Here is a 24,605-nt window from a genome sequence, read left to right as displayed (position 1 = left end):
GTTGAAGAAAGAACTACAAATATTCATTATTAGCTGCTAGAAAAAAGTTTTCTTCATGGATAAGAGACTGCAACAAGTAAAATCGAAGAACATTTCACTGTGGATGTTTCACCTCTTTTAACATGTTCAAAACAACAAACAACGAGGTCAAACAGTTTGGCAATTTGATTTCTTTCCCTGCTTTCAGCCTTTTTCTTTCTCATGTTTAAATCAGTACATAGACTGTTCCTTGAAGGGAAATTTTTTTGTTTTCTTAAGTGCAGCGGTAAGCTTGTTTATACTCAATAAAGCAAAGAAGCTTCGTGCGTCGGTTTATCCAAGTTTTTATCAACAAATAATTGTTATTTTGCCTCCACTACTATAGCCGGACACATAAACCCATAAAAAAAACCAATAACTGGAAAAAGTTGGGACCATGTATCCATGCTACAGCTATGGCGCAACCTTCGGGCTGAAAAGTATCTGCTCTTAGATTGTACTACAAGTTGAAAAAACTCTGATATTGATTGTTGTAAATGCACGAGTGGCGATTTTGTTCAAACTCCCTATGCATCCTGGTTGCTACGCAATCGATTAACCAGTCAGCATTGGGTAATCATGTCCTCTCTTGATTACCAAAAGTGCCCTAATTTAAGCAAAACTGCCCTCTCTCTCAACCAATCAGCGCCCAGTATTTTTTTTAATGCCACACACTTATATATATTCATACATTACTTACAATTTTAATGCAACCACTTAACAGTAATTTTGCTCTCTTTGTTATAATGTCACAAAGCGACAATGCTTCTTGTGTTCATAAACTGAAATTTTATAAATTGTACTGCGGTTAAATACATTAACACTTAATAATTCACAAGCAGAATCACTTACTGAAATGTTAATATGATTTCTTCCAAGAGAGTTTGCTCTTCAAAGACGTACGCAAGTACAATGCATCATGGACTGCTGCTTTTGCAGTGAGTCCGTAGACAATGGAGATCTGACGGTAACTTTGACGGAAAAGGTTGCAGAAACATTAATAGCATAAGCCACACACTCGACCAGTGCACAGTCCATGTGAAAACTGGCCAATGCGTACACAATAAATGCCATCTTGATTTTATTAGGTCCAAAAAAACTGGAGGCCGTAATGTTGAGCAGAATGAAAGAACAACCATTGCTTGCTGGTCCACCACATCTAGGTTTGTTTTTAAGAAACACTGTGGCCAACCCGAGAAGTATGAGGGCTGAAAATGAGGCTACGATGTTATCCCGGTATGTACAAAAGACTTCCAGGATAAAACACAAGAGGAGTGCAAAGTCATGAATAATGAATGGGTGGAAATTACGGTGCGGGGGAAATTAGAGTTTGCACAAGATCTACATGCTCCAGATGCTGTGTACCACCAAGCGTGCAGTGTCAACTTTCGGATGGGAAAACAGAGTCTGAAGAAGCATGGGAATGATACTGATTCAAAGCGTGCAAAGGGACGTCCAACGGACTCAAGCACTCGTGATCTGTTTTTCATTTCTCAGCTAAAGCGAAGGTCAATGAGGAGAGAGATTTGGGAAATCAAGAAAATCAAGGCTGCACTGGGACCAGAAACTTGCGCAAATATTCTTTTTTGTTCATGCAGTTCTAGGATGTGATACAACGTCAGGAATTCATGGGATTGGCAAGGGTTTGGCTATTAAGAAGATTATGAAGGATGCACAATTTCAGGAGCAAGCTGAGGCTTTTGATAATGAAGATGCCACAAAGTGTGATATCATTGCAGCTGGAGAGAAGTCCCTTGTTTGTTTATACAATGGCCAGTCTGACAAAAGTCTGGATTCGTTACGATATTCGAGATTCTGCCAGAAGATCACAACAGGGACTTCATTTGTACAGCCCAAATGTCTCCCTCCTACTTCTGTAACCGCTCTCTACCACAACCTCAGGGTTTATCATCAGGTACAGCAGTGGAGAGGTGCTGTGCTCCCACCACAAGACTGAGGTTGGAAACTAGTAGATTGAAGACTCCTACTCGTAAGAACTGACCTACCAGCAGCCCAAGCATCTTTGTTAAAGATTGTTAGGTGCAATTGTAAATCTGACTGTGTCTCCCAGAGATGTTCATGCAGAAAGTATGGACTGGATTGCTTGGCTGCATGTGGTACCTGTAAAGAACAGAGTTGCACAAATTCTGCGTCACCAGACCTCAGCGAAAATGATGAATAAACGTCAATTAGCCCCCACCCCACCATTTCCCATTGAAATCCCCCTCAGCATCCAGTTTGATCAGTTTAATTCCATCATTGAGGGTCCCCTTTACTTTTTTCGTGATGCATGAATGGGCGTTTTTTCTTTGCGTGAAGCGTGAATGAGGATTTTTTTTCCCGTGATTTGTGAATCTATATTTTTCCGTCCTCAGGAAACTGGTTTTTGATTTTTTGTGATCCATGAAAAATGCATTTACTTTCGCGTGATTTGTGAACCATCGACTTTTGTGGGAATAATTTTTCTCATTTTTGGAGATTTAAGCGTCATAAAAGCTTGTAAACTACACCAAACTGGATGTAAAAAGCATGACGGCCTGCCTTTCTCGACATCTCTTGACGCGCATGAGGATGGAGGACTGAGAACTAACCACAGCAACAGTGAACCAGGAGGGCTTAGAATCTAGTCTGTCACGCTGTGTCACACACGTGGGGTATCACACCATTTCGATCGAGAAAAGGCAGAAAATGGAGGGTTCTGCGGAAAAGGTGAGTTAATCTGTTAGTATCCACACTCCATCCAGCCTTAACTGATGTCTGCTCAACCATTGCTTCGATGTCATAACCGAAATATGTCAACAAAGTGTTAATGTGTCTTTTGGATTCTTTCTTTTGTCTTCACGAAGGTAGCATTTGCATATTTTATTCATATTGTCATCTTTATTGCTTGGTGACCTCGTGCATGACCTAGCTGCAGTCTGCACTGTCAACCTTTATAGTTAAATGACCATAAGGTTTCCATAGTTTAATTTTACAGCTACGTTACAATCAAAACAATGTTTTGTTGCTGTAAAAAATGTCAGCCTTAGTCTTGGTATCGATAAAACATGTGTCTGTGACCTTCTATCTGAGAGCCCACTTAAATACGGCTCAATAAGGACACCCCGATAATACGGACACTTTGGCATGTCCCCTCGGTGTCCGTATTAACGGGGTTCCACTGTACATGCATAATACCCAATCTACAAAAGATCTAGACATGCTGACGACGAGAGAGTCTGAAATTATCAAAATTTGGCCATGTGCAGATATATCTACTGTGGTACATTTCAGTATTGCCAGATACATTTTTGTAATGATTGTATTTGTATGTTTTGTGAAACGTGAATAGAATTTGCATTTTTACTTGAAACATGATTTAGCCTTTGCATTTTCCCGTGAAACGTGATTGCTTACTTTATTCTGTGAACGTGAAGCTTTTTTTAGAATTTTTCGTGATGCGTGAAAAGGCCAATTACTTTTGCGTGAAACTGTTTTCAGAAGAGGTATAGGGGACCCTCATCATTATGTAGAGGTTACCAGATAAGCCTAGAAAATGATATGCATTAAGGAATTGTTTTTCATGACCTGTTGAATTATGGACCAAACCCTGAGCCTGTTACGTCAAACATCACTAGATCCTTGAAATGTTGCACAGTTTTTTTTCAGATTCACCAAACGTGTTATGCAAGTAGTAGAAAAAATACATTTGTGTTAGCTAGTAACAATATTAAAGCCTTTCTTGCAATTAAAGTTAAATTTTTAATAATAATAGAAAAGACATCTTTTCTCCAATTGGATATCTTGTGGTACATGCCCAAGATATTAAAATGCTTAATCCGAGCATGGTTTCATATTTTTATCTATTAATAACATTTTTGTACATTATAAACATTTATTGTAGTTCAAGATGGCTTAGAACCACTCAAAACAACTTTATTTTGTGTGGTTCGATTTCTTATTACTTTTCTCAAAGTTGGAACCCTGTGGCACACGCTCAAAATATTAAAAAGCTTAATCTAAGCATGTTCCACCACACAAGTTTTGGGGAACTTTCAGTATGTTAGTAAGTTGATCACCATCTATCATTTGGCGGTGACAGAAATTCTGTTGCAATTAGTTGGACTTCAAACCAGAGGATGACTGGACTATAAGTACAGTGAAAGCTGCACTAGTAATCTACATCATTGTGATTTGATAATTGAGGGATATCAGTACATTACGTCTAAAGACAGGGCTTTTGAATCACTCTTGTCACAAAACTATTCAGTTATTCTGACAATAGAGTGTATTGGTGTCAGTATCTATCATACTGATAATAGTCCTGCTGTTAAGAGCCAAAAATAACCAGAATTGTTCATTTTGTGATAGAAGCATGAAACCTCCCAGGATGACTAACCTCTATAAGGTAAACATTTTCTGATATGGAGCCATCCCAAATTTCCAACTAGAAGCACGCTACGTGCATGTCAAAAAATGACATATTAGGCCCCTACATGGGAGTGAGGCTTAGTTAAAATGCTTATTTTTAAGCCTTTTCCGGAGTACTTTGCCTAGATTTCTTGCTTTTTAATATAACAGCAACTTATAAAGTATCTGGGAGTCGAAAAATTTGTCACGTGATTGGTCACGTGACCATCATTTTCAATAAACAATAAAATAATAGCGAATATTGCATTAATACGATTAATGCTTTTTTCCTCCTCTTTCTTGTTTTTCGTTGCAAATAAAAAGAAGTAATTATTTTGAACATAGAGTAATAAGATATTCAAACTTAGAAATCTGTGTTTTGGCATGCACAAAGTCATATTGGGGCTTTGCATCAAATTGAGGCCGAGACAAAGGATGGATCTATGTTGGCTATTGAGGTGATTTGCTTAAGTCAGGCTTAATGGGATATAACTAATTTCAGTGCGGAATTCAAGAGAAAACTCTTTATTGGTTTAAATCGTATTTGACTAAGCGCACACAATGGTGCTCTGTTAATGGCTGTCTCTCTGACTTCACCACTCTTAAATGTGGTGTGCGACAGGGAACGATCCTTGGTCCTCTTTTATTTCTAATTTATATTAACGATTTGCCTAACTGTCTATCATTTAGTATACCTAGAATGTATGCTGATGACACCCACATTAATTGCGCTGGTCCTGATTTGCATCCGATTCAGTCTAGTCTATCTGACGACCTTGAAAAACTAAGCAAATGGCTTGGGTCTAACAGACTTACCATTAACGCTACAAAAAACGGAATTTATATTGATCGGCTCCAGGTAAAGATACACTCAAACTCTCCAATAATAATGTTCCGATTGAACAAGTTTCCTCTGCGAAATCACTTGGAGTAAATGCCAATGAAAATCTGATGTGGCATTCCCATGTCAACTGTGTAAAAATATTGCTTCTGCAATTGGAGCCATAAATTTAGTTAAGGTAATTCCCTTGAAGTTGTTCTACTATCACACTTTTTTTGCAACTTGGCATAATTAACATTCATGATATGAACATTAATGCAGTAACAAAATGGGGTCACTGTGCTTGTTAACGCGTCAGCAGGTACTTAAAATGGGGTGTTTTTACTGGTTGTACGTTAAAAATTCAAATCAACTTCATACAGAATTGAATTAGGTAGCTGCCGGTTTCCCACCATGGTGAGTTCGCCCCTACATCGACTCAACTTGATCAAGTTCGCCCCCAACCAGATCGAGTCGCATATAGAGATTATTCCTTGTTCTTTCACTCACTGCCTTATTAGACTACTGGTAGCGAGAAAACTTCGCTTGGTGGCGAGGTGACTTCGCTTGGTGCAAGTTGACTTCGCTTGGTCACGACTGGGAGTTCGTTGGTGGCAAGACTCCCTGATGGCGAGACTCCCTGATGGCGAGATGACATAAACATACATAGACTGAAATGATTCTTCAAAAACTTTTAATAACTCGATGACAACTACGTAAACACGAACACAAAATTTTGGGAAGAACTCGAAAGAGAAATCTTATAGTAGGGGTGAACTCTCCATGGGGCGAAACCGGTATCGTTCCAGAATTAAGAGTCACTGACTGAAAATATCGAGAATGGCTGGCCAGGTTGGAAAAATCGAAATTCCTGAAACTTTGCCTAAAGAACCCTTTTAGGGAGCCACTTTCGAAAATATTATTACGATTTTCTTAGAATTTAAAGTCTTCGAGAAATTCGCAAAAAACGAAAATATAGCTTTTTGCCTCATTAAATGTGCAAAAAATATCTGGAAAATTGACAGTTCTCGGTATTCGCATTGAAACAATTTACAAAACTAGAACTCGGGGTAAACTTAGCATAAGAGCTTTAAGTTTCTTCTATCTATCAATAGGAAGTTTTAAATTTTTCAAGCATTTTGAAGGATTCCGTCGACCGTTGAAGAATTGCCTTCTAAAGCCCCTATGAAAACGGCAAAAATTGCGTAGTTTTTACGGGCTCAAAACGCATCTTGGTATGTCCGATATGGAACTAAAACAAGTACTGTGCAAAAGAGTGTCGTTTCTACTATAATAATATGGAAAAAAATTTCTGGACAATCGAGGTTCACATAGGTAAAATGTAAAAGTTCGCGACAGTTTCTTCTCAAATTTGAATAATGTGGTATGTTCAAAGAACTCTATTGTTGAGCACTCTAGTCTGTTTTTGTTCCGTTTGTGGGCCTTGCTTTGTGGGAAATATACAAAAAGAGAGTTGATCCATGTCGTTATTACAACATTGTTTCATTATTTCCCGCAAGGTACACAAAACTACAGACAAAGCCCAAAATATAAGTTCAAACACGCTACATGTATTACGTGACTGGCGTCACGTAATATTTATTTTCAGTTAGCTCCAATTGGAATTACTAGATTATTGAGGATTAGACACTTGCTTATAATAGAGACATAGCTGGGTTTGTCTTTCCCGTTTATATACACTTGATTAGTGTGCGAATATTCGCAAGGAGACTGGTCTTTTAAAGTATCAGTTTTAACCACTATTTGTCGATTTTGATCTTCATGGAAAACGGATTAATCAGAAGCACTAAATGAAACGAAGAGGCTTTATTAATGTGATCCAGCTAGACCAAGGAAGCAGGTTTTCCTGAAAAATAGAATAAGACTGTTTGATGTCTATCCCGCGATCTGACCTCGGTTGGAATTCGGCCTAGTCCAAACGTCGTGCTTCTGCTGTGCCGAACTCAAATAAATTTGGCCCGGCAGTAGCATGACAAAAAGCTATGAAAGATTCAAACGTCGAATTTAATTCATTCGCGCAGAAGATCAGAAGAAGTTTGCTTTGCTGAAGACCTTTTTAAATGCTAGAAAGCAAGTGCAGCTGATGCTGCAGGATATGAATTCACAGGGACGGCAGAGTCTTTTTTCAAGTGAAAGAAATAGGGGCGGGGGGGGGGGGAAGGTGCGGGGCTTGAAATCGAGCGGTGCCGGCGCAAGTTTGTAGAGGGGTCTAGGGGCATCCTCCCAAAAAAACCTTTTTAAGTCTAGGGGCTCGGAAATGGTATTTTTGACGTTCTCCATGGTGTAGTTCTTTAGAAAATCAACCTAGTGGATGAACCCCCCCGCCCCCCCCCCCCTCCGTGTGTGGGAAGGAAGTGCACGCTGCGGAAAGGTTAAAAGTATGTAAACACGAAAAGCTTCTTACAGATTTGCTACAAGGTTCTAGCTTTGTGAATTCTTGGTAAATCTGTAGTCAACCAGACTTTTTTCATTTTCTTTTCCTTCCTATTTCTTCATTTGTACCTCATACTAAAACAAAATAAACTGTCATCGTGGTAAAAAGTGGAGGGGAGGGGGAAGCTTAAGTCCCCACACTGGCTCCGCCGTCCCTGGTATAGTTCGGCACGTGCATGGCAAGAGCACGCCGTTCGAAGCGAAGTCGCGCTACTGCCGTGCGGAACGGCATTAGGCCTGCCGTGCTATAAGTAGTCGCGCCGACTTTAATTCAGCCTGCTGAACTGACTGCATGCATGGTTTCAAACGTCGTGCTACTGCCGCGCTTGAGTCGAAGTTCTCGGTATTCGGATTGAAACAATTTACAAGACTAGAACATGGGATAAACTAAGCATACTGAAAACTTTATATTAAATTAAATTTTGAGGGGTTCCGTCGGCTGTCGAAGAATTCAAGCCCCTGTGGAAACGTCAAAAATTGGGTAATTTTACGGGCTTAAAAGTCGTTTTAGTTTGCCCAATATCGGGTAGAAACAGGAGCCATAATCGGGGACGGAGACCGTAAGCATGCGCCATCTCAAGTATTGGGGTTGTCCCCATGATATGGGACAATAATTCTATTTTTAGAACAAATTGCGCCATCACTTGCGGCACACGCGTACATGCTGCGAGGATTTTTGCGGATGTCGCGCGGGGGAAATGGCGTCCGAAATTCCCGAAATGTTTCATGTTTTTGCCCCACAACTCAACGCATTTACGTCTGTTGGAATTTTGCTTAAGTATTTTCGTCGTAAGCTGCTCCAGTTTGAGTGAAGTAAGACAGTGTCGAATTTAGGCATGTTCCGCTGTAAGCTTACATATATCGCTGACCAAGTTGTGTTCCGACTGATGCTTCTTTTACATGAGCTGTACATTACTCCACTTTAAATTTCACATATGTTGAAGATTAACAGCTTTTCCATTACACAGCAAAAAACTAGCTGGATATATTTAGATAGAGCAGAGCTTCAGGACTTCATAGTTTCCTAGCTCCTCTTGCCACACGCTTGCGAGGAATTTGTCAGTCTAAAAGTAAAACAAAATAATTGCTAGTTTGAGTTTCGCTTGAATTGTAAGCAACGCTTGATGTTTCATCAAGGCTTAACAACTTTACGTCCGTAGATACTGCTCAGTTTTATTCGTGTAAAAATCCAGTAAATTCTCTGTTGTCGATGAATGAGAGCGCCCGCTGATGCGTGTTTTGTAGAGTCAGTAAACATGACAAATTGTACTTCCGCCGCACTTTCGTGTGAAAGCGTACATCGAACTCAAACAATAGCTCTATAGTTTTTAAATGTGTTTAAGATTGATAAATGTTTGAGAACATATTAAAAGCTAAGCTGAAATATGTGAATAAAGCAGAAACAATCAGCAAAGTTACGATGATGCTTTCTTTAATCAACTTGGAATAACGATTTCGATTTTGATGATCGAGTTATCAAAACTCCTTGTCTATTGTCATTTTCGCAGTGTAAAACTTCACTATGCTTATGTTGAAGAAACACGCATGATGTTAGTAGCCTTTTTTGCATTCGTGAAATTTGTTGCAGCATCTCAGCACAAAAAATAACGAAAGAAATCTTTGTCAAAATTTGTTGACAATTGAAAACACCGACTCGGACTTGAAAGTGCACGAGCTGCATGCACTATGCAAATGAGCTAATTGTACGCGTCAGACTTTCCTTTCAAAAACTTTTGCAAACTCACCAAACAAGCAGAGACAATAAGAAACCATCAAAACAGGTTTTGGTTATGATTAAACATTGTCTGAGAAACTCACAAATTAACTCAATACCAGAATAGAGAGTTTTCTTGCTATATTCTTAAGCATACACGTAAGCTTACAACTAGAATGAGCAGATCCTATTATTCATTCCCAGCGCGAGATTGAAGTCTTGTTTTCGACCCTGAAAAACCCACCTTTTCCTTTAGCTCAGAGCATAAAACTACGTATAAACGCCCTGGTTCATATTCCCTGCCTTATTCCCTGCCATCGCTGTGAAAAATACGCAAGAGAATCTCTCAACTCTCACCATTTGATCACGCAACGTGACAACATCCACGCGAGAGCCCCTGACATGTGCGTGAATCTGCGCGGATATAAGACGTCAGGATGGCGCAATTTGTTCTAAAAATAGAAAAATTGTCCCATATCATAGGTGCGCGTGAATCCCGAGACTTGCGGTCTCCGTCCCCGATTATGGCTCCTGGTAGAAATAAATACTTTGATTAACTTTTGGTCTTCTTCAATCAGTATTTGGAACAAAAAATCTGGGCAGTAAGAACGCACGCCAGCAAACACAAACGTTTTTAAGGCTAGGTGAACTTTTTTGCATAACTGATGAAAACTGAAAAGTCTCTTCATAGAATGACTACTCGATATATTTCTAACTGTGTTGATTTGTCGTTGTTGGTGCCTTCAATTACCTAGCCTTAATAGTTTCCAAATAATAAAGAAAGAGGGAAAATCGATGGTTAAACTGATAACCGTTTACATAACACATTATTCCCTGTCATATTTTTCGTCTCAATCCCCGTAAAAGGTACCACGAAAGCTCTCGTGGTGGACCTTTTGAAGATTAACCCCGAAAATGTACCACGAGCACCCCAGTTATTTTTAGTCTCGATTTCAAACAGTCTTACTCTATTTTTCAAGAAAACTTGCTTCCTTGGTCTGGCTGGATCACGTTAATAAAACCTCTTCGTTTCATTTCGTGTATTTAATTGATTCGTTTTCCATCGAAATCAAAATCGAGACACATGCTAAAATTTACTTTAAAAGACCAGTCTCCTTTCGAATATTTGCGGGCTAATCGAGTGTATATAAACGGGAAAGACAAACCCAGCTATGTCTCTATTATAAGCAAGTGTCTAATCCTCAATAATCTAGTAATTCCAATTGGAGCTAACTGAAAATAAATATTACGTGACGCCAGTCACGTAATACATGTAGCGTGTTTGAACTTATATTTTGGGCTTTGTCTGTAGTTTTGTGTACCTTGCGGGAAATAATGAAACAATGTTGTAATAACGACATGGATCAACTCTCTTTTTGTGTATTTCCCACAAAGCAAGGCCCACAAATGGAACAAAAACAGACTAGAGTGCTCAACAATAGAGTTCTTTGAACATACCACATTATTCAAATTTGAGAAGAAACTGTCGCGAACTTTTACATTTTACCTATGTGAACCTCGATTGTCCAGAAATTTTTTTCCATATTATTATAGTAGAAACGACACTCTTTTGCACAGTACTTGTTTTAGTTCCATATCGGATATACCAAGATGCGTTTTGAGCCCGTAAAAACTACGCAATTTTTGCCATTTTCATAGGGGCTTTAGAAGGCAATTCTTCAACGGTCGACGGAATCCTTCAAAATGCTTGAAAAATTTAAAACTTCCCATTGATAGATAGAAGAAACTTAAAGCTCTTATGCTAAGTTTACCCTGAGTTCTAGTTTTGTAAATTGTTTCAATCCGAATACCGAGAACTTTGTCAATTTTCCAGATATTTTTTGCATGTTTAATGAGGCAAAAAGCTATATTTCGTTTTTTGCGAATTTCTTGAAGACTTTAAATTCTAAGAAAATCGTAATAATACTTTCGAAAGTGGCTCCCTAAAAGCGTTCTTTAGGCAAAGTTTCAGGAATTTCGATTTTTCCAACCTGGCCAGCCACTCTCGATATTTTCAGTCAGTGACTCTTAAGTCTTGGTTGCTTGAAAGACAAAATTTTATGTTGAAAGTAAAGCTTCTTTTATTCACATAAGCAGTATTGCTTTATTTAAGCTGTTTTTGATTGCCTGGTTGTGGGAATATTGCACTTTTTTGGACGGTTCTGTGGTTAGCTTGAAGTCCTCGCCTTGGCCAAAATACACCCAGTACGGAACTATTTTCCAAAAATGCAATACTAAGGAATCGCCTTAAGTCATTTGTGCCTCAATCACCCTACTCTGCATATGCAACATCACTAACTCAACCTCACTTTGATTACTGCAGCCTAGTCTGGAGTAATTGTGGCAAAACACTATCTAACAGGCTACAAAAACTACAAAACCATGCTGCATGAGTAATAACTTCATCGTCGGGCTATGACGCTGATGTCGATTCCTTGTTTGACAAACTCAGCTGGAAAGACTTGCAATTTCAAAGTCAAATTCAGAAAGCTCTAATGGTTTTCAAGTCTTTAAACGGTCTGGTTTCTGAATATCTCACTTCTAAATTTGTAACACGAAATGAATCAAATTATGCTCTGAGGGACTCTGTTAACAAACTTGTTGTTCCCTCTCCGAGAACTAACTACATGAAAAATAGCTTTAGTTACAGCGGCGCAACCCTTTGGAACAGCTTACCCTGTAATCACGGAAATCAGGATTATAAGTAGAATGTTGCTGTAAGTTAATATGATATTAGGATTAGAATTTTAGGTTCAGGATCTTAGACATGTTATTCTTACCGCATTTAAATAATGATTAAAGATTAAAGACTAAAGATGACATTTCTCACAGACATAAAATATACCATCCAGTAGGTCGTATTACAAGTTTCCTTGTTTTCTCATTTAAGTTTAGAACGTACTTTAAAAGCAACCTAAACAAATTCATAGGCTGCATTACCTAAATTGACATGATGTATTTTACATTTTAATGCTGTTTACATTTTTTCTGCATTTCCTTTGAAAAATACTGCAGCAAAGTGATTGGAAACTCTTGTTCTCTCAAAAAATTAACATATGCTTGAAGGCTAATCTTGACCGTACCAGTTTGTGTAGTTGTGGTGGAAATTACAACTAAAAGAACCTTTATTCAGCCAGTGTTTTAAAAAGCAGACTTAGGAACCTTATAGCCAATGAAAGCTGTTTTTCAAAACGTTTTCTTCAGACCAAAAAGTTCAAGTACCTGATCTATTCCGGCATATTTGAAAGTTTCAAATGCGAAATAGAAAAGGTGTCTCAATCACAGTAAGCAAGTAACTCAAGAAAATCATGTCAATCAAAGCTATATAAATTGACTCTGTATCTCAGCCTTGATTTGATGCATAGTTTTGATATTACGTTTTTGGCACATCCAAAACATACATTCAAGGTTTGAATTTCCTAGTCTAGATAATAGAATCTACATTGCAAATAATAAAATTGGTATGTAAAAAATCATCGTCATTCGTCATTCATCATTATCATTTTATTTCTTAAAAAAACCTACATTTTACTGTTGGACTGGCCCACGGATAGCTATGCTATTCTAGGCGGGCTAGTCTATCAATAGTTACAAATGATTTATTATTATTACTTTTATTACTATTATTATTATCATGATAAATAGAGAAAAATAGAAATTTAGAAAAAAAGTGAACAAAATAAAAATAAAAAGTGGGAAAAGAATGTGATTTAATAGATAATATATTTTTTTGTTTGTTTGATTGTTGGTTGGTTGTTGTTTTTTTTACTACTGCTACTGGCATTTTAATTTAGAAATGATCCTGCAAACCTCAATGAAGGAATCTTCATCTTCGAGAACACTTAGTAGTTTGTTTTTAATTCTGAGTTTGAATGATTTCTTTGGTAGTTCTAAAAATGGTAATGATTTCATTAGTGCGTATTTCTTTGCTGGTAATTGAACATGGTCTCGTGACTATCACGTGACGTAATTTAAGACTCAAAGACAATGGTTAATTTGGTGTGGTATTAAAAAAGCAAGACATGAGGCATAGTAATCCCAGAATGCAAAAAAATTGGTATTTTGTATCAGCCTCGTTTCCATGTAAGGGCCTTGTATGCCATATTTTTGACATGCGCATTCCATGGTTCTGGAAGAAAATTTGGCATGGCTCCATATCATGAAATATTTGTCTTACAGACGTTAGTAACCCGGGCAAGTTTGATGCTTTTATCAAAAAACGAACAATTTAGTTCCTTGACAGCTGGACTATAATGGAAGGTACAAGAGATTTGATTCTCATGCAAGAGACGAATATGGTAGAAGCCATTCCTCAGGTACATGTGTACTACTAGAAGTACCATCCATTGAGAGCTTAGTACAGTGTTTCCAGACTATTATAAACACTCACTCTGTGACAATTATGAACTCAGAGGAGTGCAGATTAGTACATATGAAATAACTGCAATGAATAGGGTGAGAGAAGAAGACAGTGACCTCAATCTGCTCAAACACATAGGTGATGTCACAACTCAAATCAACTTCACTACGATTACCATAGCTTTCACTCTCATCTATCGGTCAGTTAAAATAAGCAATGATATTTCTGTGAGACATGCATCTGTACATGCTATTTTTAGAATTGCTGCGTACCGCAAATGATCAAACACTCATAGTAGCATGTCTAGCTACAGCCTGACTTACAATCTTAGATCGTCTTGTTGATAATTGGATTAGTTCTTGTTTATCAGTGAAATGGAAGTTTGCATTCAGATTAAAACAAAATCATTCCTCTTCGATTTTTCATCAGATATCTAGCTTTATTCCATTTATCTCCAGCAGTAAGTAAAAAACACAAATTTTATATTTGCGAGGAAACAAGGGTATCAAGTTACAAAAGTTGGTGTGAAAAGTAAAATTGTCACATTTGCTACTTCTGCATATTATTGAATTTAGAATGACTGAAACTTGGTGTAAAACACCACAATAAAATTCAAAGCCGTCTTGACAAACGGTAATTGTAAGTTATTTTTGGACCTTGAAAGAAAATGCAAACATGAAACACAGACAATGCTAAGATTATGTCTTATCAAGTTTTGTGCACTCATATTCTGCAAGGGATAAAGGCCTAGGTGACTAGAAAGGGAGAGGACGGTATAGGTGAGGGCCCATGTGACTACTGTATCAGAGCCATTAATTATTGCACTATGCACTATCTGAGATTGTCTCACTAGTTTCTATTGCAAAGACCACATCTTGTTTTGCAGTTAACAAAGATTGCAATTATTGCTCAAGGCTTTCTGTCGTCTTTGTCTAGTATAGTGAACAGCATGGAACTTGATCTTGTTCACACCCTTTTTTTTGACCGTGGCCATCACCTCACATGCAATTTCTTGGCAAGTTTTTCTCAGGCTTCCGTATGAAAGCTGGAGTCATGAAATGCAAACGGTTCTTCTTCCTCGTGGTTGTCATTGTTGTTGTCGTAGTATTTCGTTGCCAAATGGGGGCTCATGGTCTCAGAGGCTCCGAGCAAAGAGTGTGGGAACTGGCAATGAGAATGTGACAGCTTGCTTTTAGTCCATCAGCTGAGGGCATTGTATGGCTCACTTAAGGGGAACAAGTATAACTTAAATGTAACTGGGTGGAAGTTCCTGAGTACATTTGAACGGCTGCATTTTTTTCGAACGGTTGACCTCTGCCGTTTGAATGGCTGAATGTTTTTCTGACCCAGGGTGGTAGTTAAAAGGCTTGTCAGTAGCCATTTGGACAAAATCTCTTGGACAGAATGACATCATAAAATGCAGCGTGGCTGTTGAGTACCGTTCAAAATGGCAGCAACAATGTCAAATTTTGGGTTTTTTCAGAGGTGAATTTCATATGTAAAACCTGCACTTTAGAGGCTGAAACTTCAGTGAGTGGCTAAACTTAGTGTGAGGTTGTTACTGGCATTGACAAAAAATATATGTTTTTTGGAGTGACCTCCTCCTTTAAGCATTATAATCAAAGGCTCCTTGGAGCTACCTACATTGTAAGAAAGCCCTTTCAAAGAAAGCATTTGCCAACTCAGAGAATGAGACAGCCCCCAGTCTCTAGCAGCCTCAATCGTGGCCAAAATTGGTTGGGACTTGAGCTAGATCACATATCCCCCATCCCCCCTAATCAATGTTGGAAAATTTTGCATTTTTTCTAACAAAAAGGGGTAAAAATCACATGATTATCAACATTGTAAGTTGGGGGAGGGCAGAACTTGCTTGCGGTCCCAACTTTTTTGTCTAGGATTGCTGGCTTCTCCAGTGGGGTGTTGTTTCTAGTGAAGTGAATGGAGTTGGAAACATTTTGTTCTGCATTAAGTAAATTTTTGATTTATCCCTAGTGTGATTTTTATTGATTTTGTTTTCTGGTTTTGATCAATTTCCTTGCTTTTATTTTCATTTATAGGTTTCTATCTGAATATTCCCTTTAAATTTTTTGATATCACCCAAGGACAAAAAGCACGCTTACTAAGTCCTGTTATTTCGTCTGGATCTGCTCATTGTCTTAAGTTTTACTATTACATGGGTGGAACTTTTGTTGGAGAACTGATTGTCTACACACAGAAAAATGGTGAACCTTTGTGGCAGCTCATAGGTGACCAAGGACCTGTTTGGAAGAAAGGTGTTATTCCTCTGAACATTACAGAAAAATTTCAGGTACGTTACTGGTAATGTTAATATCAATGTGTTTTATTAAGTGATGAAGTCGTGTGCCAGCTCTTTATGTTGGCACAAAGAAACTGAGGATGAGAGGATTAGAGGATGTTAAGATTTATCCCTTCGAACTGAAGTGCACTGGGAACCAACTAAATGAAAACAATGTCATTTTGCAATTGTCCATCTTTGTTTTGCTAATGTGCAGATGTTTGATACGCAACTGGTTAATATGGATAGAGGATTCGAGTCTGGAGTGTAGGAGTGAGTATTGTACTTTATCCGATAAATTTGAGCTCGCTAACAAACACATCCAATCTTCAAAACACAAATTCGACATGCAAATCAACTCAAGCCTCAGAGATGGACAATAATTTTCAAGGTCAGATCAGTGTCTGTTGAGAATGTACCAGATCAATCCCCAGGCACATTGGACAGAAACCAAACACAGTGTCTTGACATGATTAATCAAAGTGGCTGAATCACTCAACTTTGAAAATGGATCGTCCAGAAACAGTGACAATTTTGATGCCACTGACTTGAAGTTTTAATTTTCCCAGGCGATGTCAGTCATCTTTTTTCTTTCTTTGTTACCTCTTGAGAGAAAAACAATTATCCAATGTAGAGTCATAGTACCACAAGGACAGCCCAGCATCTCGTCTGCTCAACAAAGTTAAGCCCTGTTCAGCGGGGTTTATTCTTGGATGGGTTACCAAATAAGAATACCCCATGTTGTAATAACAAGCCTGCAAATCGTTTTTGTCTATAAGCAGGTCATTTGTCCGGCCAAGGACAAGTTTTGAACTGACAAAGAGCCAGTCTGGTGGGACAAAATTTTGTTGTTGTTACAAATTTAAAATAAGAGACATTTTATACATTTTGGTATTTCAGTGTAGACCCTTCGCCAAAATGTTGCTTGCAAATTCAAATGGCTTAAAAGTAAAGTCAATCGGGTGAAAAATCGATACTAGCACCAGAAAGGGGACCTTTACATTAAGTCAGGTATTATTTTACAGATGAAAATTGAAAAATGCACAAACATTAATACCCCTATGGTAATAGATGTCCAACAGTAGCAATTAAATACTGAAAGAATGAAAGACGTGAATGCAGCCATAACACTACTGGAAAAATGACCTGAAAAAATTTCAGGCTCTGAACGTGATTCGAACCCATGACCTTTGTGTTATCGGTGCAACGCTCCACCAACTGAGCTATCAAAGCCACAGGTTACAAACTTTTGTGAGGAAAACAAAGTTTGCGTTCACTCACTTGGTCTCACTTTGTATTTGTTTTTTTTCCCGCGTATCAAGTTTCCCATAATGTCTAAGGAAAACCATGGGAAAATCCTGCATGGACAGCTTGTCAGTATAAAACTCACAATAACATTCAGAGAATTGAAGATTGGCTGAAATGTATTCTACTTTCTAGTGCAGAGTGCACTATTGGGATGGTTTGGGGGTTGATGTTGCTAAAGCACTATGGCAATAAGGCAACAAGGCACTATGGCAATATGGCAATAAGGTACTATGGCAATATGGCAATAAGGTGTAAAGTTTAATGTTTGTATAATTAATTAATTTCAATTAACTAATTAGGCTTGCAGCAAGGGGGGTAGGATGGGGTAGATACTTGTGAGCACTACGTAAAATGAGTGGTGCATGTACCTACGTTACCTCTTTGATCACTTCAAAAAGCTATATATTTATTTCAGAGAGCCCCTTGCTCTCCTTGTGGTATTTTTCTCTTTAAAACAAAACCGATATTTGCTCTAAATGCATGCGTAGATTAAAAAGTGTTAGTGTCAACTACATATCAGGTGGAAGATACATTTTTTACAAGATCACACACTAACGTTGAGTGCCTTTCCTTGTGGTAGAACCTAATAAGTCATACGCGTGCATTCTAGCATCGTTAGCACGATACAAAAATGCTACTGTGACTGCATGTCTTTTAGAATTACGCCTAACTTGAAGAAATATCATCTGTTGTTTCCAAACTACACTAGTGCGTTTATTTCATCCTTTAATTGTCTCTATCAAAGAGACCAAAATGTTCATACCCACAGCCAAAACTCTACTGGGTAAGTAGCATTAAAACTTGTCAAATTGTATAAAAAACCCAGGAAACTGCTCAAATATTGCTGCAGACTCCGTGGTACCTACTGAAAGCATAAATGTTATCAGTCTCTGATGGGACTCATTCACCGATGAAGGATACAATCTTGTTCAAATAGCGCTGTTTACTCTCAATACTTCTTGTTGAAATGTTCTCAGTTGTATTAATCAATATCAGTGTGTATTTTAAATTTAAGTGGTTTTATTGTTAATGCCAAAGGTGGCAACAGAATGTGCTGTTTCTGTGACAATTTGATAATTAGATTAGTTCTTGTTTATTGGTCAAAAGAAAATTTGCATTTTAAATAAAGCAAATCGTTCCTCTTCCATTTCTTAATCCGACATTCAATTTTCTTCCATTTATCTCCAGCTGTGGAAAGAATACAAGCACATCTTGGGTGTTTTTGAGAAAACAAGAGTTTCAGGTTACAAACTTTTGCAAGGAAAACAAAAGTATTAAGTTACAAACGTTTTTGTGAAGAGTAAATTGTCACGTTCGCTGCTTAAATTATTAATTTTTTGAGCAAAAATCAACGTAAAACACTACAGTAAAATTCAGGAGCTGTCTTGACAAATGGTAATTAATTTTAAGTTGAAAGGCCGTGTGCAAGAACGTCCCTTAGATTTTTCGGCCATTTTTGAAAGTGCTCAAAACTAGCTGAATTTTGGCATGTGGGCTTCGTTTCGCCTGAGAAACATTGCTCTGAAGTTTTTTTCGCTGGGTTGCTCTTCGTTCTCAAGAAATAACGTATGCAAAAAAGGCACACAGGTTGGAAAAACTGAGTGGTTTATTGCATACGCAATATCTCGAGAACAAAGCAAACTTTAGCGCGAAAACTACAGGACATTGCTTAACATACCTGAACAAAACTGCATGGGAAATTTCGAGCATTTTCGACAAAGTTCACTTTTGATTAAAATACCTGATGCCCTTTTCCCACCGAGTCCTTCAAGTAAACGAAGCCGGGCCTTTGTTATGATAAACAGAGCCGATCCTTTGGTATAATAGCCAAGCTAAGCCTTTGTTATAAGTCGAAGTCTCACCTTGGTTTATCATAACAAAGGATCGGCCTGCCGCGACTGCAAGGACTTTGATTTCACTTAGAAACCAGCAAAATGTCAATTTCATGCAACTTATATAGGCTCGAATTTGTTGATTTCAGGTCAAAAGTGGTTAAAATGTTGACTCATGTTAACGCGCAACGGCAAGGATGGTGAGTTCTCTTAGAAAGCAGCAAAATGTCAATTTCACGCAACGTAAAAGCTCAAAAATGTCGATTTTAGGTCAAAAAAGGTTTAAATGTTGATTTCATGTTAACCCATGACGGGAGGGTTGTTGATTTCACTTAGAAAACAGCAAAATTTAAATTTCACGCAACATATAAGCTCAAAAATGTTGATTTCAGGTCTAAATAGGTAAAATATGGCGGCCGGAAAATAGTGTTAACATCTGGAACTTAATTTGGTTACCTGGGACAAGGACTATCTGCACTGAACAAATAAACAAAAAATAAGCACTTTTCCAAATACAGCAATGTCTTAAATGGCTAAAAATCCCGAGATAAATACATATTTTTCAACAAACGCGATCGTAGCTTTATGTCACGCACCGCCTAATTTCGAAATTCAAAATGCGCAGGTACCTCTTATGCCTGATGAGGATAACAACTCTTGTGGCTCTTTAGTTTTGGATTTAAGAATTTGATGACTTCACGTGAAAACGCGTTATAAATAGGGCAAACAGATCAACAAATTGAAGGGGTGAGTGCGAAACCATGCTAAGTGACGATTTGGGTGAAAAAAAAAATTTTCACGAAAGGGCTTGAATTTTTGCATGTGGCCTTCAATGTAATAGAAAAACATAGTCCTGCATTTTTCCCACTGGTTTTTGCTTCATTTATAAAGAGGTCAGTAGGAAAACTGATTGGTTTTTTCGCATACGCAATATCTCGAAAACGAGGCAAAGCTTAGCGGAAAAACTACAGGACATTGCTAAACATACCCAAACAAAACTGCATGCGAAATTTGGAGTGTTTTCGACAAAGTTCACTTTTGATTATAATACCTAACGCCCTTTTCCCGCCAAGGTCTTCAAATAAACGAAGCCGGGCCTTTGTTATGATAAACAGTGCCGATCCTTTGTTATAATAACCAAGCCAAGCCTTTGTTATAAGTCGAAGTCTCGCCTTGGTTTATCATAACAAAGGATCGGCCTGCCGCGACCACAAGGACTTTGATTTTACTTAGAAAGCAGCAAAGTGTCAACAAGGCAACGTATAAGCTCGAAAATGTTGATTTTAGGTCAAAAAAGGTTTAAATGTTGATTTCACGTTAATGCGTGACAGCAAGGATGTTAGTTTCACTTAGAAAACAGTAAAATGGTAATTTCACGCAACGTATAAGCTCAATGATGTTGATTTCACGTGAAAACGCTCTTTAAATGGGCTGACAGATAAATAGAGTAACCCTTCTGCACAACGTACGGGTCACCATACATCTGCATGTCCGCTGATCCCAGAAGCTCAAAACACTACAAATCATGCCGATGTGAAATAAAATCAACGCAACCTGGATCACAGATCTATGTTACAATCGATCGCTACTTGTTGGCCATTATTATGTTTAAACAATCTAGTTACCAGTTCGAGAAACATCCGCAGAACGTGATTGCAATGCATGCCGGGAAGGGTCTTTACACCTTGTGTGCGGGAAACATGGCGGTCGATACAAGACAAATTTTATGAGTCTAAAACCAGTTCTCCCTTTCCAAACTTTGACACTAGCAACGCTTGGCAATTGGGCCACGACTCACCAGAGGGTATTTTTCTTGGGCAAGAACTGCTCTTGAACTTTGCTGCCTGGCTCGATCTGACTTCGAATGCTGATAACACGATTACAGTGTATCAGCTGCCTTCGAAGTTTCAGAACACATTTTGATTCTTTAAAACGTGCTGATGACTTCTGGGTTTATCAAGACTTTATGATGCCTCTCAACCACCAGGCAGGCATACAAGGTACTTTAAAACAATGCTTAAGATATTAGTTGACAGAGGTCTAATGCGGCGACTCTTTTTTGCTCGATGTATTTCGTTTGACGCTCGATCGATTCACGTGTTGTCTTCATGTCACAATAACCGATGTAAACAATCTGTTCCCAGATTTCCACTCTATATATGCTATGAGATTTGATTTTGACGTCATACACTATAAATAGTCTGCCTGTTTGCTGTTCAACAAATAAACTCCTAAAGACATGGCTAGGAAAAGCCAAGTATTTTTGCATACGTTATAGCTTGAAAATGAAGCAAAAACCAGCGACAAAAATACAGGGCCGCATTTTACTATTACATTGAAGACCACATGCAAAAATTCAAGCCCTCTCGTGAAATTTTTTTTTCACCCAAATCGTCACTTAGCATGGTTTTGCACTCATTCCTTCAATTAACCCTTCTGCGCAACATACCGGTCTCCATACATCTGCATGTCCGCTGATCCCAGAAGTTCAAAACACTACAAATCATGCCGATATGAAATAAAATCAACGCAACCTGGATCGATCGCTACTTGCTGGCTGTTATTATGTTTAAATGAAAAAAGCCGAAACAATCTAGTTACCAGTTCGAGAAACGTCCACAGAACATGATCGCAATGCATGCCGGGAAGGGTTTTTACACTTCGTGCGCGGGAAAACATGGCGGTCGATACAGCACATCTCTTTTTTGTTTGATGGTATTTCATTTGATGCTCGATCGATTTGCGTGTTGTGTTGACCTCACAATAACCGATGTAAACGTTCTGTTCCCAGATTTCCGCTCTATATACTATTTTCCTCTGACTTTAAGACAGCTAAGATTCATTGGAATACACTATAAACAGTCTGCCTGTTTGCTGTTCAACAAAATAATAAGAAGGTTTCTTTTGTTTTTTGTTCACCAAAAGATCTGCAAAAGATGCCGCTTGGAAAAGTGAGTTTTTTGCATACGTTATTTCTCGAGAACGAAGAGCGCCCCAGCCAAAAAGCTTCAGAGCAATGTTTCTCAGGTAAAACGAAGCCCACATGCCAAAATTCAGCTATTTTTGAGCACTTTCAAAATGGCCAAAAAATCTAGGGGACGTCCTTGCACGCCGCCTTTCAGTTATTCTTTGACCGCGAATGAAAATACACACATCAAACATACACACTCCTAGATTATGTCTCATCAAAACCCCTAGCTGACTAACAAGGTCAATACAAACCAGGAGTGAATGGTAGGGGTTATACAGGAACTGTGTTATGAGTACTGCATCAGAGCTATGCATGACACTACACTATCTGAGATTGTCTCACTAGTTCTGAAGGAAATTTTCCCCTGAAAAATTTTGGGGGTCAATTGAAAAAAAAATTTGCATATTCAAATTGGAAGTGCTCGTGACTACAAAGAGTGACTAATTTCTGCATTCACGCTTTTCACAAAAACATGAATGCTTTGCATCTGTACTGTAGACAGCTTTGCTGGTCTTCTCAAGCACGGAATATCTGCCACGGAACCACTAATTCGTAGCTTAAATTCTTCATTTCTGGCAAATGATTCCTGGTCACAAATGGTCACTACGGCAGCAAACAATGCAAGGCTGTGCGGAGACTGGGGTTGGCGCGAAAAATCATGTGGTTCTACAGGCCGTAAAAATGGCATTTTGGCAGTGTATTCAGTGATTAAACATGAAGTGATCCTGTAAAAAGGCAAGGACACACCTCCTTTGAAGCATTTTGTTGGCTTTTTTTGTGTAACGGTGGAAAACCGAAATAATGATTACACAACAGTAGAAGTTGTGAAGAAAAAGGTTTTTTTTTGTTAAAACAACAGCGTCATTTACGTAGAATAAAACGTAGTAAATAAAGAAATACAGTGAAAAACAGACTTCTATCAATTAACCCTTTGGAAGAACAGCAGAACGGCAGAAGAACGGCAGTCAGTTCACTGTGGTTGAACATTCAAATTTCTCCCCTAACTGAAATAGCAAAGCCGACACTTGCTTTCAACGAGCTATCTGTTTCCATTTGTCTGAACATGCCGAGAACAAAGACAAATCTCACAAGAGGTGTATTTTGTTAGCCTGCAAACACAGACGGATTTTGCTGGGTTATTCAAAATTATTCTGATTTACAGTATTGTGCAAAAGTAATGAGAGCGAAATGTGCAAATTTCGTTCTTTGTGTCCGCGAACTTTCTTTGAAAGTTCGCCCGAAAATTCAAGCGTCTTTTTGCAATGTCTTGAGCATTATTTCTTTAAAACAAAGGACGAAACTTCGCGGCACTTTCAAGACCAAAATGAAAATTCCTTACCAGAGGGATAATTCCGCTTGCAGTATGCGAAATATCGCAGTGCAGTGCACTGACCAGTATTGAGCCATCAATGTATTGTTCTCTTGTGAACAATCATGGTCACGTTGACGCTTTACTCCTCTATAACATTCGCTGTTGTTAATGTGTTAATCCGTCTTTCATCCTTTGATCGTTTTCAATGACATGAACTTGCTAACTCAAGCTTTGCCACATCACCGTGCCAGCAAGGCAGGTACAAAAGTCGGACCGCTAGTCCGGGTAAACTCGGACGAAAGTAAAATTCTTAATAAGGTGTTTTTGAAGGCTACTTCACCTCAAAATTCATCCAAAGTGACATCAAATTCAGTGATTGATGGACAAGCAGACATGTTGTTTATCTAGTGCCAGGTTGCCATACAGCCCCACCACGTGCACAGTCCCCTCAGCTGTTATCACATTCGCCATGTTCTTGTCCGCCTGCCATGATGGATAGTATATTATTCACAACAATCCCTCTTTATTTCACGCTCGTAAATAAGAGATGGAGACATGCGACCACACTTGAGCATGTTGGAAGTGCAAAGAAATGGGATTAAGGAAGGAAAAGTGCAGAGACCTTCGGATTGCAAGTGCAAAAGGGAGAGACACGGCTGCCACGACCCAAAGGATTCTTATGCGAAATGAGCCGAAATGAGATGCTTTTATTTAGGCTTATACTGTACTCCCGCTGTAAGAGACTGGCCTGAATAGTTCGATAATAGCTTTGAACCTTCGACGGTAATATCGCAAGGTCACTCAGAGCCTGGGTTCATTGTAGCTGCACCGCGAGTACTTTCGTGAGTAGCATTTCTTGTTCAATGAAAACAGGTTGGCAAACAGACCATTTGAGCTTGTGAGCCTTAAGACTGTAACAAACAAAGTGATATCAGCTTTCTCTGGACATAAGCAAGGTAAGTTTGTGAGAAATGGCTTTGAGATATTACTATCACTCACGATGATATTAACGTTTTTATCGCGCACGTTCTTGTTTTGCTCTGGCTTAATTCATCTTACTACTGGGAATCAATGGGAAACTTAATGAACAGAGTGGATTTTTGCTAGAAAGTTCGAAGGAAAATTCCAGGA

At 38.5% G+C, this 24,605-nt stretch overlaps 3 protein-coding genes across 7 annotated transcripts in view; 2 read left to right on the top strand and 1 right to left on the bottom strand.

Moving 5' to 3' along the window:
- LOC145484989 (interleukin-1 receptor-associated kinase 4-like) overlaps positions 1-24,605 on the bottom strand; it is a 212,542-nt gene that overhangs the window by 93,340 nt on the left and 94,597 nt on the right. The window lies entirely within an intron of this gene.
- Positions 1-24,605, top strand: part of LOC145484947 (scavenger receptor cysteine-rich domain-containing protein DMBT1-like) — a 132,194-nt gene that overhangs the window by 26,190 nt on the left and 81,399 nt on the right. For all 4 annotated transcript variants that reach the window (XM_081463567.1, XM_081463566.1, XM_081463568.1 and 1 more), the window contains exon 5: positions 15,813-16,063. In XM_081463567.1, coding sequence (XP_081319693.1) covers positions 15,813-16,063 — 251 coding nt within the window. The remainder of the gene's footprint in view (positions 1-15,812; positions 16,064-24,605) is intronic.
- On the top strand, positions 1,130-15,806 carry LOC145484503 (uncharacterized). Its single transcript, XM_081463113.1, is given in 2 exon segments — positions 1,130-1,181; positions 1,536-15,806. Coding segments are annotated over 2 exon segments (717 nt in total). The 3' UTR covers positions 2,201-15,806.

The sequence above is a fragment of the Orbicella franksi genome, chromosome 4 (assembly GCF_964199315.1).
Source record: "Orbicella franksi chromosome 4, jaOrbFran1.1, whole genome shotgun sequence".
Lineage (NCBI taxonomy): Eukaryota > Metazoa > Cnidaria > Anthozoa > Scleractinia > Merulinidae > Orbicella > Orbicella franksi.
Note: the sequence above shows the minus strand (reverse complement) of the source record. Positions and strands in the feature narration are given on the sequence as shown.